The following is an 11906-nucleotide window of genomic DNA, read 5'->3' as shown; positions in this document are numbered from 1 at the left end:
CCCCCCCCCCCCCCCCCCCCCCATTACACAACATTACTCATGCAGAAGGAGACCGGAACAGATTGGCTCAGGCTGGGAAGTCCACAGCAGCTGAGGGTGAAGTAATGAAGGATGGGAAAGGAAGTCTGGGCAGCCCCAGGTCCTGAGCAGCAGGCATGAGGCCAGCTAAGCGAGTCTGGCAGGCATCTGATCACCCAGTTGGGTACAGAAAGAAGGAAGCACACAGAGAGTGGAAACAGAGCCCAAAATCTGTGCGAGGCAGAGGGTAGGGAGAATTGCTGCTTACTCTGTGCAGTTTCTGTCCTCTGGAGAAAGGAAAAAAACAGCCGAGTGTTGGTGTGTTTTCAGTTAGCTCCCCCCTTAACCTGTCAGCCCTCCCTAACCTGTCAGTTAGTTCCTCCACATTTGGGGGGATATTGGAGGAGCTCAGCAGTGCCGTGCCTCTGTCTAATGAGCCCTGGCACTGCCCAACTGCTAAGCAAGCCCACAGCCACAGTTAAATGACACGTGTAGGCCCAGAGGTTCCTGAAGCTGGAGAAACCAGAGCATTAATTCCAGCAGCTCACGTGTCATTTGCACTCAACTCCACTGTTAGAGATCTAGTTTCCTTCCCTCCGCCTTGGTATTTCTTCTGGTTGAACAGGAGGGGGAGAGAGAATGGAGTTAGGAGAGATCCCGTCCCACTTTCGCAGCACGAGTCTGACTGAGGGTCGGCAGGTTGGAAAGCTGCAGTGCGGCTAACGAAGCGAGCAGGAGGGAGCCGGCAGGGAAGGATGCTGCCTGTGTCAGGGATCCTGGCAGAGTCAAACTGGGGAAACCACTCTGCCTGCTGCATCGACTGACATCTGAACACAGGGATGAGGGGTTGTCTCCGAAACAAATGCTTTATTCATTTCAAACTGCCAAAGAATGGCTAGGGAACAGCGCTGGGAGAGCCTCCCTTGGAAACGCCGAAGAAACACATTAAAGAGAAAACCAATGCCATTACCTTTTTGTTTTGGATTTTATCACAAATGTTACTATAATCAGCTGAGCTTGAAAATATTACATTTGCACAACAAATATTGTTTGGAAGAAAGGTGAGAAGAAAGCACAGGGGGGGAATTGTTTTATTTTGCAATTGGTTTGGACAGTAAAGGAGAAAATTGGATGTATTACTGTATTTAAATTCAGCCCCTAGCCCTGAATGATAAAGAAAGAAATCTCTCCTCTCAGAAGGTATATTGACTCCACACTGCAAAGAAGATAAGAATGCTACAGAGCCATTTGAAAGATTTTTTTTTTAAAATAGCTATTTCAAGTTGGGGGAAATTGAGTTTTGGGTAATAGCTGCTCTGCTGGAGAAAACATCGCTCTGTGACTGATCACCTGCACTGCAAATCCTAATGGGGAGAGATGAGGGAGGGTGACAAGAGAGAATGACAAGGAAGGGAGGGCAGAGAGACAGGCTCCGGGAGAGAAAAATGAGAAGGGTAGAGACCCTCTGGAAGAAGGAAACGAGAAGAGAGAACCAGGGAGCTAGTGAGAAGAAACATGGGCAAAGCCGGAGGGGGAAGGAGAAGAGGGTGAGTGAAGGAAAAGGCTTCTGACAGCGCACTGACACTACGAGGCATGAGGACAGGAGCCTGGACGCTGACATCCAAACGTACCCTGCTGTAACATCTGCAAGAGTTGGTGTCCTGGAAAGCAACCTTGTTCTCTTGTGTACCGTTCTCTTAACTAGGCAGAAGAGGCAAGAGGGGAGAGAAAGGCTGAAATCCCATTTGCTTGTCTGAACACAAGAACATAAAATGAGATGAAGATGTGAGTTAGGACAGGGAAAAGTCAAGGGCACGGAGGGCAGCCGTGGCTCCAGCCCTGTGCGTTCCAGGCCAGGGCTCCTGAGCCCTCTCTGTCCTGTGCACTCGGCTGAGTGTCTGTGCTGCCTCCAGAGCCTGAGCAGAGGTTTGCAGGTTAATTATGCTGCACTGACCGAAGGCCTTTGATCCCAGAGGCAGAGAGCAATGTTCTTCCAGAAACAAGGGATGATGTCAGTTTATGCAGCTGCTACAGGCAGGGTGAAGACGATTGCCCCAAAACTAAGAAGAAAATGAACAGATAGCCAGGGTTGGGAAGTTAGTAGACAAAGAAAAGAAATGAAAAGGGGAGAAAGCCATCATCTGACAGCAGGAACAAAAGAGCACGAGCAAAATGGGGTGAGAGAAGGTAATCACAGTCCAACAAGAGATGGGCTGGACGAGGGACAACTCCGGGTCTAGGCAACGTAGTCTCCCTCCACTGCATGAAACCCTTCCCATACTGCAGAGCAGTGGTTTAGCCGCGAGAGCAGAAACCACAGGAATGCAGATGCTGAGAGGACAGGTGGAGTGTGTACCTCTCCCTTCTGCCTGCAGCACAACTGTTCGGAGGAGCAAGGGATACCCTGCTGCTCTTTATCATTCCTCTGTTTAGGCCCTGCCATCCTAGCTTGGCACTGCATCCTCTGTATTGAGGCTGACAGACGCTTTGCCACGAAGAATAGGTCAAAGGGAAGAATGAATCTGGGTGGTATGTGCAGAGAGAGCCCAGGTCCCAGAAATGCTTGCGAGGAAAGGTCAATACTGTCAGTACTTTTCCCTCCACTACTACTCCTGAGCAAAGAGAGAACGTATAGTCAGGCACGATACTAGAAGAGAAGAATGGGCAGTATAAGCCACCACTGTCTTCCTGCTGCTTTTCACATCTTTGCAAGTCAGCACCATGACAGCAGACCTCTGGCTCTCCTGTTCCCCAGGGTACCTGTCTGCGCCAACCATCAAAACTACAGAGTCTCAGACCAGGCAGAGATCGTCTTTACTTCTGGTGCACTGGAATTTATAGCACAAGAGATTACAAGCAATGAATTAATCCTTTATTGCATTTCTGGGTGTGTCTGGGCTTTCTGCAGCACTGGACAGAAAATTATGTAATTTAGTGAGGGCTACCTGTGAGGAATGAAGGGGTTTCTGCCTTACAAGAACAAATTTTGTCTTCGGGGCAGCATGGCATTTGTTCCAAGTCTGTCCTTCAGGAAGGGAGTGGGATGAAAGAAGCTGAGTCTGGAGAAAGAGCTTCTTGACTTTAGGAAACTGGTGAATCCCAACGGTTCAGGACAAGACTCTTACCTGCACCCTTTGTGGTGACCACTTTCGGTTTGCTGCGAGCACCATCTCCCTTCATGGTGTAAGCAGCTACGGTAATGGAATATGCAGTCTCAGGCTGGAGCCCAGCAATGATCATTTCCTGTTTGCGAGATTCCAAAGGAAAATCATGTAAATATTCAGGTACATACACATGGGTAGATCTCTCCTCCTTGCAGGAGTCTCAGCACTTTTCTAGCATGCAGGAATTTCACTGAATCTGAAACCACAAGACACTCTGGGGCAACTGGGTAGATGTGGCAATTGGCAGGAGGATGAGCGGCACGTACCCTTAGCGAGAGGCACGCATACCCTGGCTGCAAACAGTCCCTCTGTAAACACAGCACATCTCTGCAGGGCCCTGGTTCGCTGCGTTCTCTTCCAGATCTACCTCTCACACATTCTCTATCTCAACACAAACTGCTTCAGCCATCAAAAAGCTGTTGCGCTCTTCAAAGTGTTCCTCTTCACTATGCCGTCTCAGAGGAGGTCTCAGCAGTTTCAAGGAGATTACATTTTTTTCTCCACTACCCGCCTCCCTTCTCTCCTCAGAGATATTTTTTAATGCCTTCATAATATTAAAGGGATTGCTTTAACGCAAAGTGCAAGACGACATTTTCTGCTTGCACGCTACAGCTAAATCCCCAGTAACTTCCTTCCTCCATCCTCTATCAGCCTCACCACACCTGGCTCCCAAGAGCTTTTGTTAGGAGACTGGCCTCAAGAATAGCCCTTTCCCATGAAGTATTCAGCCCTTCAAAGGGCTGTGTTGTAAAAAGGAATACCCGTGCTAAATCAAACAGGATGGGAGCATATGCAGCAGGGTTTTCTCCAAGGCCCTGAAAAGGAGGGAGATGTGAATGTTGTGCACGTTTTATGGCCTTCCTCTCCCCTCACCCCCCACTGCCCCTTTGTGCTTTCAGTATTAAATCTCAGGGCAGCACTTGGGAAGAATTTGCTGGTCCTGAAAATATCCGTACTGTCCCCAAAGCTGAGCAGGGAGTGGAACAGCAGAACTTCAAAACAGCGGGATTTTGATCAACAAGTTTGGAAGCCATTAGCTACAGAGACAGGTCTGTCTTCTGGAAGTCAAGAAACCTGTTCTGCTTTCACACTTGCCACTGAGTTTTATTAAGATTTTAGGCAAGAAACCTTGCCTTTCATGTGACTCAGTTTCTCCATCTGTAAAAGAGAGGCTCCTCACTATTGTAGGGCACTTGGCAATCTCTAGGAGACATGAATACATTCAATTTAGTAGTGCATTATCTTGGGACCCTGCCATTCCAAGACGGAAATGCTTTCTCCTACTGCTTTGTAGCTGTAAGATCACGGAAACCATTTAGCATTTTAGCAGAAGTAGCAAATGCCAAACAGCCAAGCTCATTTTAAAGGTCTACTTAAAAGGTAAAAGCGCCAATAGCGATTCATGCTTTCTATCAACGAGTATCTAAGAATCTTGGCCCTTTAAGGGCACAAAGCATTTGTTCATACCCTTAGGACTTACGGGGCTTTGAAGCCCCAATGCTTTTCAGCCTAACTATGTTTTTCAGACACAGGCCAGAGGTGCTTGCAGACCAGCCCATCTTTAAGCATACGTTCAAGGTAGTCCCAAATTCAACGTCCCACCTGCTTCCCCATGGAGGAGCAGCAGACTCATCTTTCCTTCAGAGCCGAGGCGAAAACCCTGCAGTATTGCTGCGTGCTGACAAACTACACAATCACACGGGGTTGCAGAAACTATGTTTTTCAGACACAGGCCAGAGGTGCTTGCAGACCAGCCCATCTTTAAGCATACGTTCAAGGTAGTCCCAAATTCAACGTCCCACCTGCTTCCCCATGGAGGAGCAGCAGACTCATCTTTCCTTCAGAGCCGAGGCGAAAACCCTGCAGTATTGCTGCGTGCTGACAAACTACACAATCACACAGGGTTGCAAAGTGAACAGGGTAGGGACAATGCATGGGGACACCAACAACAGGCTTTAAAACAGGCACACTGGCACTGCAAAAAAATAAAGGAAAAGGAAAATATCACACCACAACAAGAAGTGGGAGAAGGGAAGGGACAGAACCAGGATGGAAGGATTTTTACTTTTTTACTTACGTATTCAGCAGTGTCATCTGTTTCCCACTGGGCAGAGAACAAGAGAGGTTTTGCACATGAGAATACAAGAGGGGAAAGAAGGGAAAGACAGAGACACAGCATGAGGAAGGAGTCCCTGAGCAAGCAGCCACACAAGGTCAGAAGTTACCAGGCCAGCATGAAGGAAGAAGTAGAGTGGGAGAAATTAGTAGATTCCACTGTGGCCTTTGCCTGTCTTAAAAGACTTCCCAGACACAGGGAGGATGGATGGTATTTAGTTCAGTGCTGGGACAGCAGTTCATACTCTTCCACAATAGCTATTGTCTGGGAGTACAAACAAACTGCAGAAAGACAACATATACCTTGTCATAGAGACACTCATCTACTTTCTCCAGCATTATGTTGCTTGGGATGAGACAAGGTGGCTGGAGCACCCACCCCCTCAAACCTTCCACGAGAGGAGACTGGAGTAGGAGGTGAGTCCTTACCTGGGCGTCAGCCAGCATGATATCCTTGATCTGGGGCAGCCCCCTGGCCTCTCCGTTCTCCATGCGTACATAGTGGACCTGGTAGCCACGAATCTGGCCATGCTGGCGGTTCTGGACTGGAGAGCGCCAGAACACTTGGATTGCAGTTGAGTTCAGGACCTCCACCTCCACTTTCCGAGGCGGCGCACTGGGCACTGCGAGGAAGGGAAGAAAGGGGTTAAGAGTCACTTGGGGATTTCTATCTGGAGCCTGTCACTTCACCTATGGGACATACACACACTGAATCTACAGCCCTGAAAGGAGGGGGAGACTTAACAAACTAGATATCCCATCATCTGTCACTGGCCTTTATTCAGTGAAGCAAGGGAGCAGTTCTGGGGGATCTAATCTGCATGGCCCGGAGATATGCATGGGAACAGGTCCATCTCATAGTCCAGCCATTTTTCCACAGGCTCCTTTGTCCCCAGTTTGCTCAGATGGAAGAAACCATATAGTTCCAGATCACATTCTGAGGGCAAAGCCAATTTCTAACGAGCCAGAAAAACTCTGGTCCTGCCTGTGGGATGTTAGGGTGGAGAGGACGCGGAGGGGGGCTTGCCCTTGGAGTTCCCTTGTCTCTCAGACAGGCCAGGTGGGTTGGCGGTTACAGCCACTGCATAATCTCAGGACAGGAAACAAGAGATGTCTTGGATGGAGTTTGGGCTGAATTTTTGGAAATACTACTACTACTAACAACAACAACAATAATGTGCACAATGGCTTCATCTGCAAGAAAACCATACTTTCTCTGAGCAAGGTATTCTATCGAAATACTACTACTACTACTACTACTACCAACAACAACAATAATGTGCACAACAGCTTCATCTGCAAGAAAACCATACTTTCCTGAGCAAGGTATTCTATGCACTTGGATGTGGGCAGATGCTCGGGAAACAGGACCCACACTGGGGACAAACCTGTTGCTTTTTTAAAAATCCTTTTTATTTGGGATGGAGGAAGAAAGCCTGAGAAGTTTGGAATTTACTTATGTTATTTACTTGACCTACGTTATTTGAGGGTCCTACCTCACCCTCACAGTGAGGGTGCTCTCCCTTCATGCACACATTCACATTTTTTCCTGGTTTTATTTTACTGTAGAAATACCAGGAAAGTCCAAGTCTCGTTGTCCGTGTTTGGGCTAAAAGTCTCCGAGCTGGGCCACTGAACTGGAGTCTAAACTGTTTGTCACTGAAGGTTTTCTGAAACTTTAAGAAGGAGATTCTTCCTTTTTACCACTAACCACAACTTCGACTTAAAGAGGAGCTAGTAACAAGGAATGTGTGGGAAGAACTCTTAATATTTTAAAACAGTTTCTGGCAGCAGTCGACTCCTCCAATTTCATTTCTTTGCTGCCTCAGCTGCTTCTTTGCTCAGTAAGAACATCTTTTCAGGAAAAGTGGTGCAGTCAAGGCTCAGAGGCTTGACATTAAAAAACCCACCCAGAAGTCCAAAACACCAACCCTAAAGCAGGGAAGGACAACCCTACAGACCCCAACGCTCAGAGGGGCTTAGGGAGATGGCAGCAAAGGATGCTGCGCGTCTTGGACCGGAGGCTGTGTTGAGGCCCCGTTCAGGCTTTGCTCTTGCACCACACATCAGCCACGAGAAAGGACTCGATGTGTCCTCCCCAGAGTGGGAAAAGCCCTCTCCAGGGACACGTATTCACCAGGGGACTCGGGAGAAAACCAGAAAAAGTGCAATTACCATCTTCATCTGTCCGGACGATAACCGGCGAGCTCTCCGGGCCCGGCCCCACCTCCGTATGAGCCACGACAGTGATGCGATACTCTGTCCACTTCTCCAGGGACTCCAGTAGGATCTGACTGGTGGTTGGGGGGATATCATTCACCTCCTTAAGCTCCGTGTCCTCAGAGTCCAGCGCTCGATAGTAGACGCTGTATCCAGCCAGGACGCCATTTTGGCTTTCAGCCGGAGGCGGCCGCCAACTTACCAGAATGGCGGTGGATCTGGTGCTGACGCATTTTACGTCTTGAGGGGGGGCAGACGGTTCTACGAGGGGGGAAAATTCAGGAGGGAAAGGGAAGAAGGGGGAAAAAACAAAAGATGGGAAAGATAAAAGAAAAAAAAAGGAAAATGATAACAAAAAAATCTAAAATAAAACATACAAAAATTTGGTTTAGGAAGATAAAATTAAAAAAGAAGAGAGCTTTTTGTTGTTGTCTTTTTTTTTTTTTTAAACGAAAAGAAAAAAAAGCCAACGAAAATGAAATGGGGCATCAAAACTGAAATGTTATAAAGCAAAGGACTAAAAACAGCAAGCGGGCTAGCCGAGAGGGGTCCTGCTGCTTCTAGTAAGTGTGGCTGGCACAAAACTAAGCACCCAGCTTTACCCTATAAAAGACCTTTCCTTTAGCTCCCTGTTTTACAGCAGTCTGGCAAATCCTGCCCTGGCTGGTAAAGCACTTGTTTCCAAACTGCAGTCTCTGGGATTTTGAATTTCTTTGAAGGGATCTCTGAAAAGTAAGTAAGAAAAGCAAATCTTTTGCCAGGAGGCTTAAATTTAAGAGTCTGTGCCTCCAGATGGAAGTTATTAGCTGTCCACAGATTGAAGGAGGCGAAAAACCATGGTGGTAATGCCCAGGATATTGCGAAGCAATGAGCCCACAATGTGTTTAGATAGGAGGGTTTTAGAGAAAAGGCTTGCAAAGGAGTGAGGCAGCGGGTTTGACAAGGTATTCAGGTACCCAGTGGGATTGTCAGAAGCAGCAGCAGGTCTAACTCCCGTTGCACTCACTGCCTAAACTACGTCAAGGTATTTCTGAAAGTCCCAGGACACCTTTGGAAACGTGGCCCTACGCAGCCGCATGTTCTCACGGTGGCAGCAGACAACTGTCTAAGGGCTGATTTTCAGGAGATGGGGAAGGTGTAAACCACAGCTTTCTAGTGCAGGGCTGCTCACTTCAGTGTTTACTGAGCTGCAGTAGGTAATTTTTAGCGTAGTCTGCTCAGTAGGAAGCAGGACGCTGACACCAGCTCCATCAGACACTACGTGCCGGGGCGCACACTGCTATGCCATGGCCGTGCCCCGAGATACAGGGAGAACTGCAAGAAACACAGGTTCGTTGATGGAGATGCCACGGGTCTAAGACCTTGGTGAAGTCTGGACAAAGAGTCTGCCGCTTCTGTACCCCAGCTGTAACCTGGGCACTTTGGAAAAATCTTAGACCAGACTTTCAATCACTAATTACAATCAATTAGCCCAGGTAAGCAGAGAATGTGATACATTTTCAAGGCAAATCGGAAAATCCAACCTCACCCAATACAGTCAAACTGCAATAATAGCTTTTAACTCTCTGCAGACACTGCCAGAAACTGGAGTGTCCTTATAAGCCCCCAAAGCATCACCTGCAAGAAGCAAGGGAGTAGATAAATGCTGGCCACCACTTCTCATTTCTCTGTTGCTTTTCAATCAACAAAAAGCTCTTTTACTGAGGAATGATTTTTTCAAACCTCTTACTCCCATCTCTGAGTCACAAACAGATGTTTAGGCCCAGCTTGCCTTGAGGACTCTGCTAAATCAAGTCACACTTCTCCTAGTTCACGCTGGCGTGAAAGCCACATGCTTTGTGTATGCCTCCGTCAAACAGAAATCAGAGGGTTTTGCAGAAAGGGTAAAGATAGTCCTTACACTGCAGTGCTGAGCACTCTGTCCAGTAGGACATTTTGGGTGTTGTCCTCCTACTTTCATGCTTTGGCTGTGTTTAAAATGGCAGAATGAAACCCTTATCCTCAGAAATCCCACTGCAGAGGGTGACGATCCCCGGCCATGGCTAGCCACGCAAAATAATACAAAATATGTCAAACAAACAAAACCAAAAGTAACAAACTGGAAAATAAAACATAAATCAAGCCAGTAATTTAAAATAAAAAAACATCAGAAAGGAAATCATAATAATAAAATAATACTGATATAAAAAGTGACTCCTTCCAGAACATTCCCAGTCTGTTTACCTACCTTCCACGCTTCAACTGCTAATTTATAAGACTTTCTTACGAGAGAACAAGAGAAACTGAGCTACGAGGCCAGACCAAGCTCCTGGTGGGTTTCTATACATGACTGGCTTTTAAAATGCCACCCTGCCCCACTGCTAGCTCCCCCGACTGAGTTACTCCCCCGCTGCCAGCAGAACCCTAGCTATTGCAGTAATGGCAATTTTGGACCCCACTCTATTCTCTTTTGCTAAGCTACCTGTACAGATACCAGAGAGCAGGGCGGCAGATTCCCACTGACGGATCTCCTTCCCCCTATAGCGCTCTCCATCTGCTGTGATTGATGCAGCACCAACATCTCCAGAATGGAGGTGCACTGCTCCTTCCCACACCCCAGGAGCAACTCAAGTCCCTTTCAGGGTATGGAGGAAAAGACTCAACCCTCTTCCAGTGCCTGCCATGATGCTGTTCGCTTCTTTTTTCTCCCCATCAGGGGCTGGTAGTGTTAAAAGCCACCTTTCCTGCTTAGCAGTCCAGCCAAAGCCACCACGGCTGAGAAACCCACTGCAGAGAGGGTCTGACCTGACCTACCCTTTCCATCCTGAAACTCATTATGAAAGCCCCAGTAAGCAGAGCCGGAGCTCCAGCTGGCACTTGGGTTCACTGTTTGCACTGGCAGCTGCTGCGCGTGGTCACGCTCGCTTGCTCACTCACCCTCTACGCTCCAGCACAGGGACCTACCGAGAGGCCCTGGCGTGAGGCCTCCTTTTGGGATGGTTTGCACTTTCTCTGGTCAAAAAGGCGGGGTGGGTGGGTGATGGGGGAGAAGGCCCAGATCCCACCCGGACCCCCTCCCCGTCACTCTCATCGACTACAGCACCTGGATGAAAACAGCCACCAAGTGCTGGCTGGCCATACTGGAGACGCATCTGGGGAGTTCATGGCACTGTGAGTTTCCTTCACAATCCAGCCCAACCTGCGTGACCCTGGAGACGTACATGCGCGCCTGGGGACAGCATCGAGAAGGTGGGAGCTGTATGCAGGAGGCAAAGTACTGCAGCCCAAACCGGAGGCTGTGAGCTCACCGCTGCAGCAAGCCCCTTTGCTGGAAAGGGAGCCACAGCACAGGCAAGAGCCTCCCGGCCAGCAGATCACCATCTTTGTCTGCTGGTCTCTGTTTTTATCAGGCAGACAGCTCTTTGGGAACCCCTCCCCGCCCTCCAGGACATACATGAGTGTGTGCAGATCCACGCACGTGTGTGTGAGCCTGCAACGACAGGGTGGACTGTATTTGTGAATCCGCTTGAGACCAGCCAGTACTCACCTGAACTGCATCTTTTACATGCTTTAAAGTTGACTGTCCAAGCCACAAGAATGACCCTTACTGACCTTGTACAATACAATGTTTTTTAACCCTTTAGGTACCATAGACTTTGTATAAGTTTCGTTCACTTCATATACTGTGAGGAAGGGGGAAGGGAAGGAGAGCAGAGCTAACGGGTGGGGGAAACATCCTTTCTTAGGAAGGAACGGAGGGTAAGAAAGCCCCGATGTTCCTCTACACCTGCACATGCAGCCTCACAGCACCCACCCTGCCACCCCTGTCTGTTGACGCATGCTTTGCACTCTGAAATTTCTGAGTAGGAGAGTTGCCAAGGAGCCCTGGGAAGGTCATGGCTAGTTAGAAAGGGCAAAACAGCTTCCTCCAACCATGAGATTCTGTTATTTTTACAATCTACGTCTCTGGTACTTGAAGAGTTAAAACCCAGCACTTCAAGAAGAAAAAGATACTTTACCTTTAGTTTAATGGATTTTACTTTGGTTATGATGCTCAGGAGGAGCCACCCTGACAGGGAGGTGGAGGGTGTTGTGCAGAAAGGTGTGTAATGCAGGGAGGGCTGCGGCATGCAGGCACATGCTTGCCAGCTGAGCTAGGAGGGGAAGAGCACCAAACGCCTCGGCAGGCTGCGGGAGGACGAAGGAGGCTTTGCCGTTGCAGAGACAAGATGCCATCGTGGTGGGAAACCGCCCAGCAAGAGACAGACAGACAGAGAGCAGGGAGCTGGTTTCATCGGGCTGCGAAAGCATGCAGGCAGGCAAGCAGACAGCAGAAGAGAAAAGAAAGAAGAGCCATGGAGCGGGCCAAGGAGGAGCTGAACGGAAAAGGAGCTGCAGAGGGAAGACACA

General features: G+C 48.6%; 1 protein-coding gene across 2 annotated transcripts in view; it reads right to left on the bottom strand.

Annotated features, from left to right (window-relative positions):
* The window catches only part of PTPRS (protein tyrosine phosphatase, receptor type S), a 100664-nt gene that overhangs the window by 30443 nt on the left and 58315 nt on the right, over nucleotides 1–11906 (bottom strand). The window contains exons 14-17 of one of the 2 annotated variants that reach the window (XM_009284045.2): nucleotides 7473–7778; nucleotides 5727–5920; nucleotides 5260–5286; nucleotides 3144–3261 (exon numbers count right to left, since the gene is read on the bottom strand). The exons of the other annotated variant lie outside the window; for it this stretch is intronic. Of the exons in view, the coding sequence (XP_009282320.1) occupies nucleotides 3144–3261; nucleotides 5260–5286; nucleotides 5727–5920; nucleotides 7473–7778 (645 nt within the window). The remainder of the gene's footprint in view (nucleotides 1–3143; nucleotides 3262–5259; nucleotides 5287–5726; nucleotides 5921–7472; nucleotides 7779–11906) is intronic. 2 annotated transcript variants of the gene reach the window in all.

The sequence above is a fragment of the Aptenodytes forsteri genome, unplaced genomic scaffold, assembly GCF_000699145.1.
Source record: "Aptenodytes forsteri isolate BGI_AS27 unplaced genomic scaffold, ASM69914v1 Scaffold471, whole genome shotgun sequence".
NCBI lineage: Eukaryota > Metazoa > Chordata > Aves > Sphenisciformes > Spheniscidae > Aptenodytes > Aptenodytes forsteri.
Note: the sequence above shows the minus strand (reverse complement) of the source record. Positions and strands in the feature narration are given on the sequence as shown.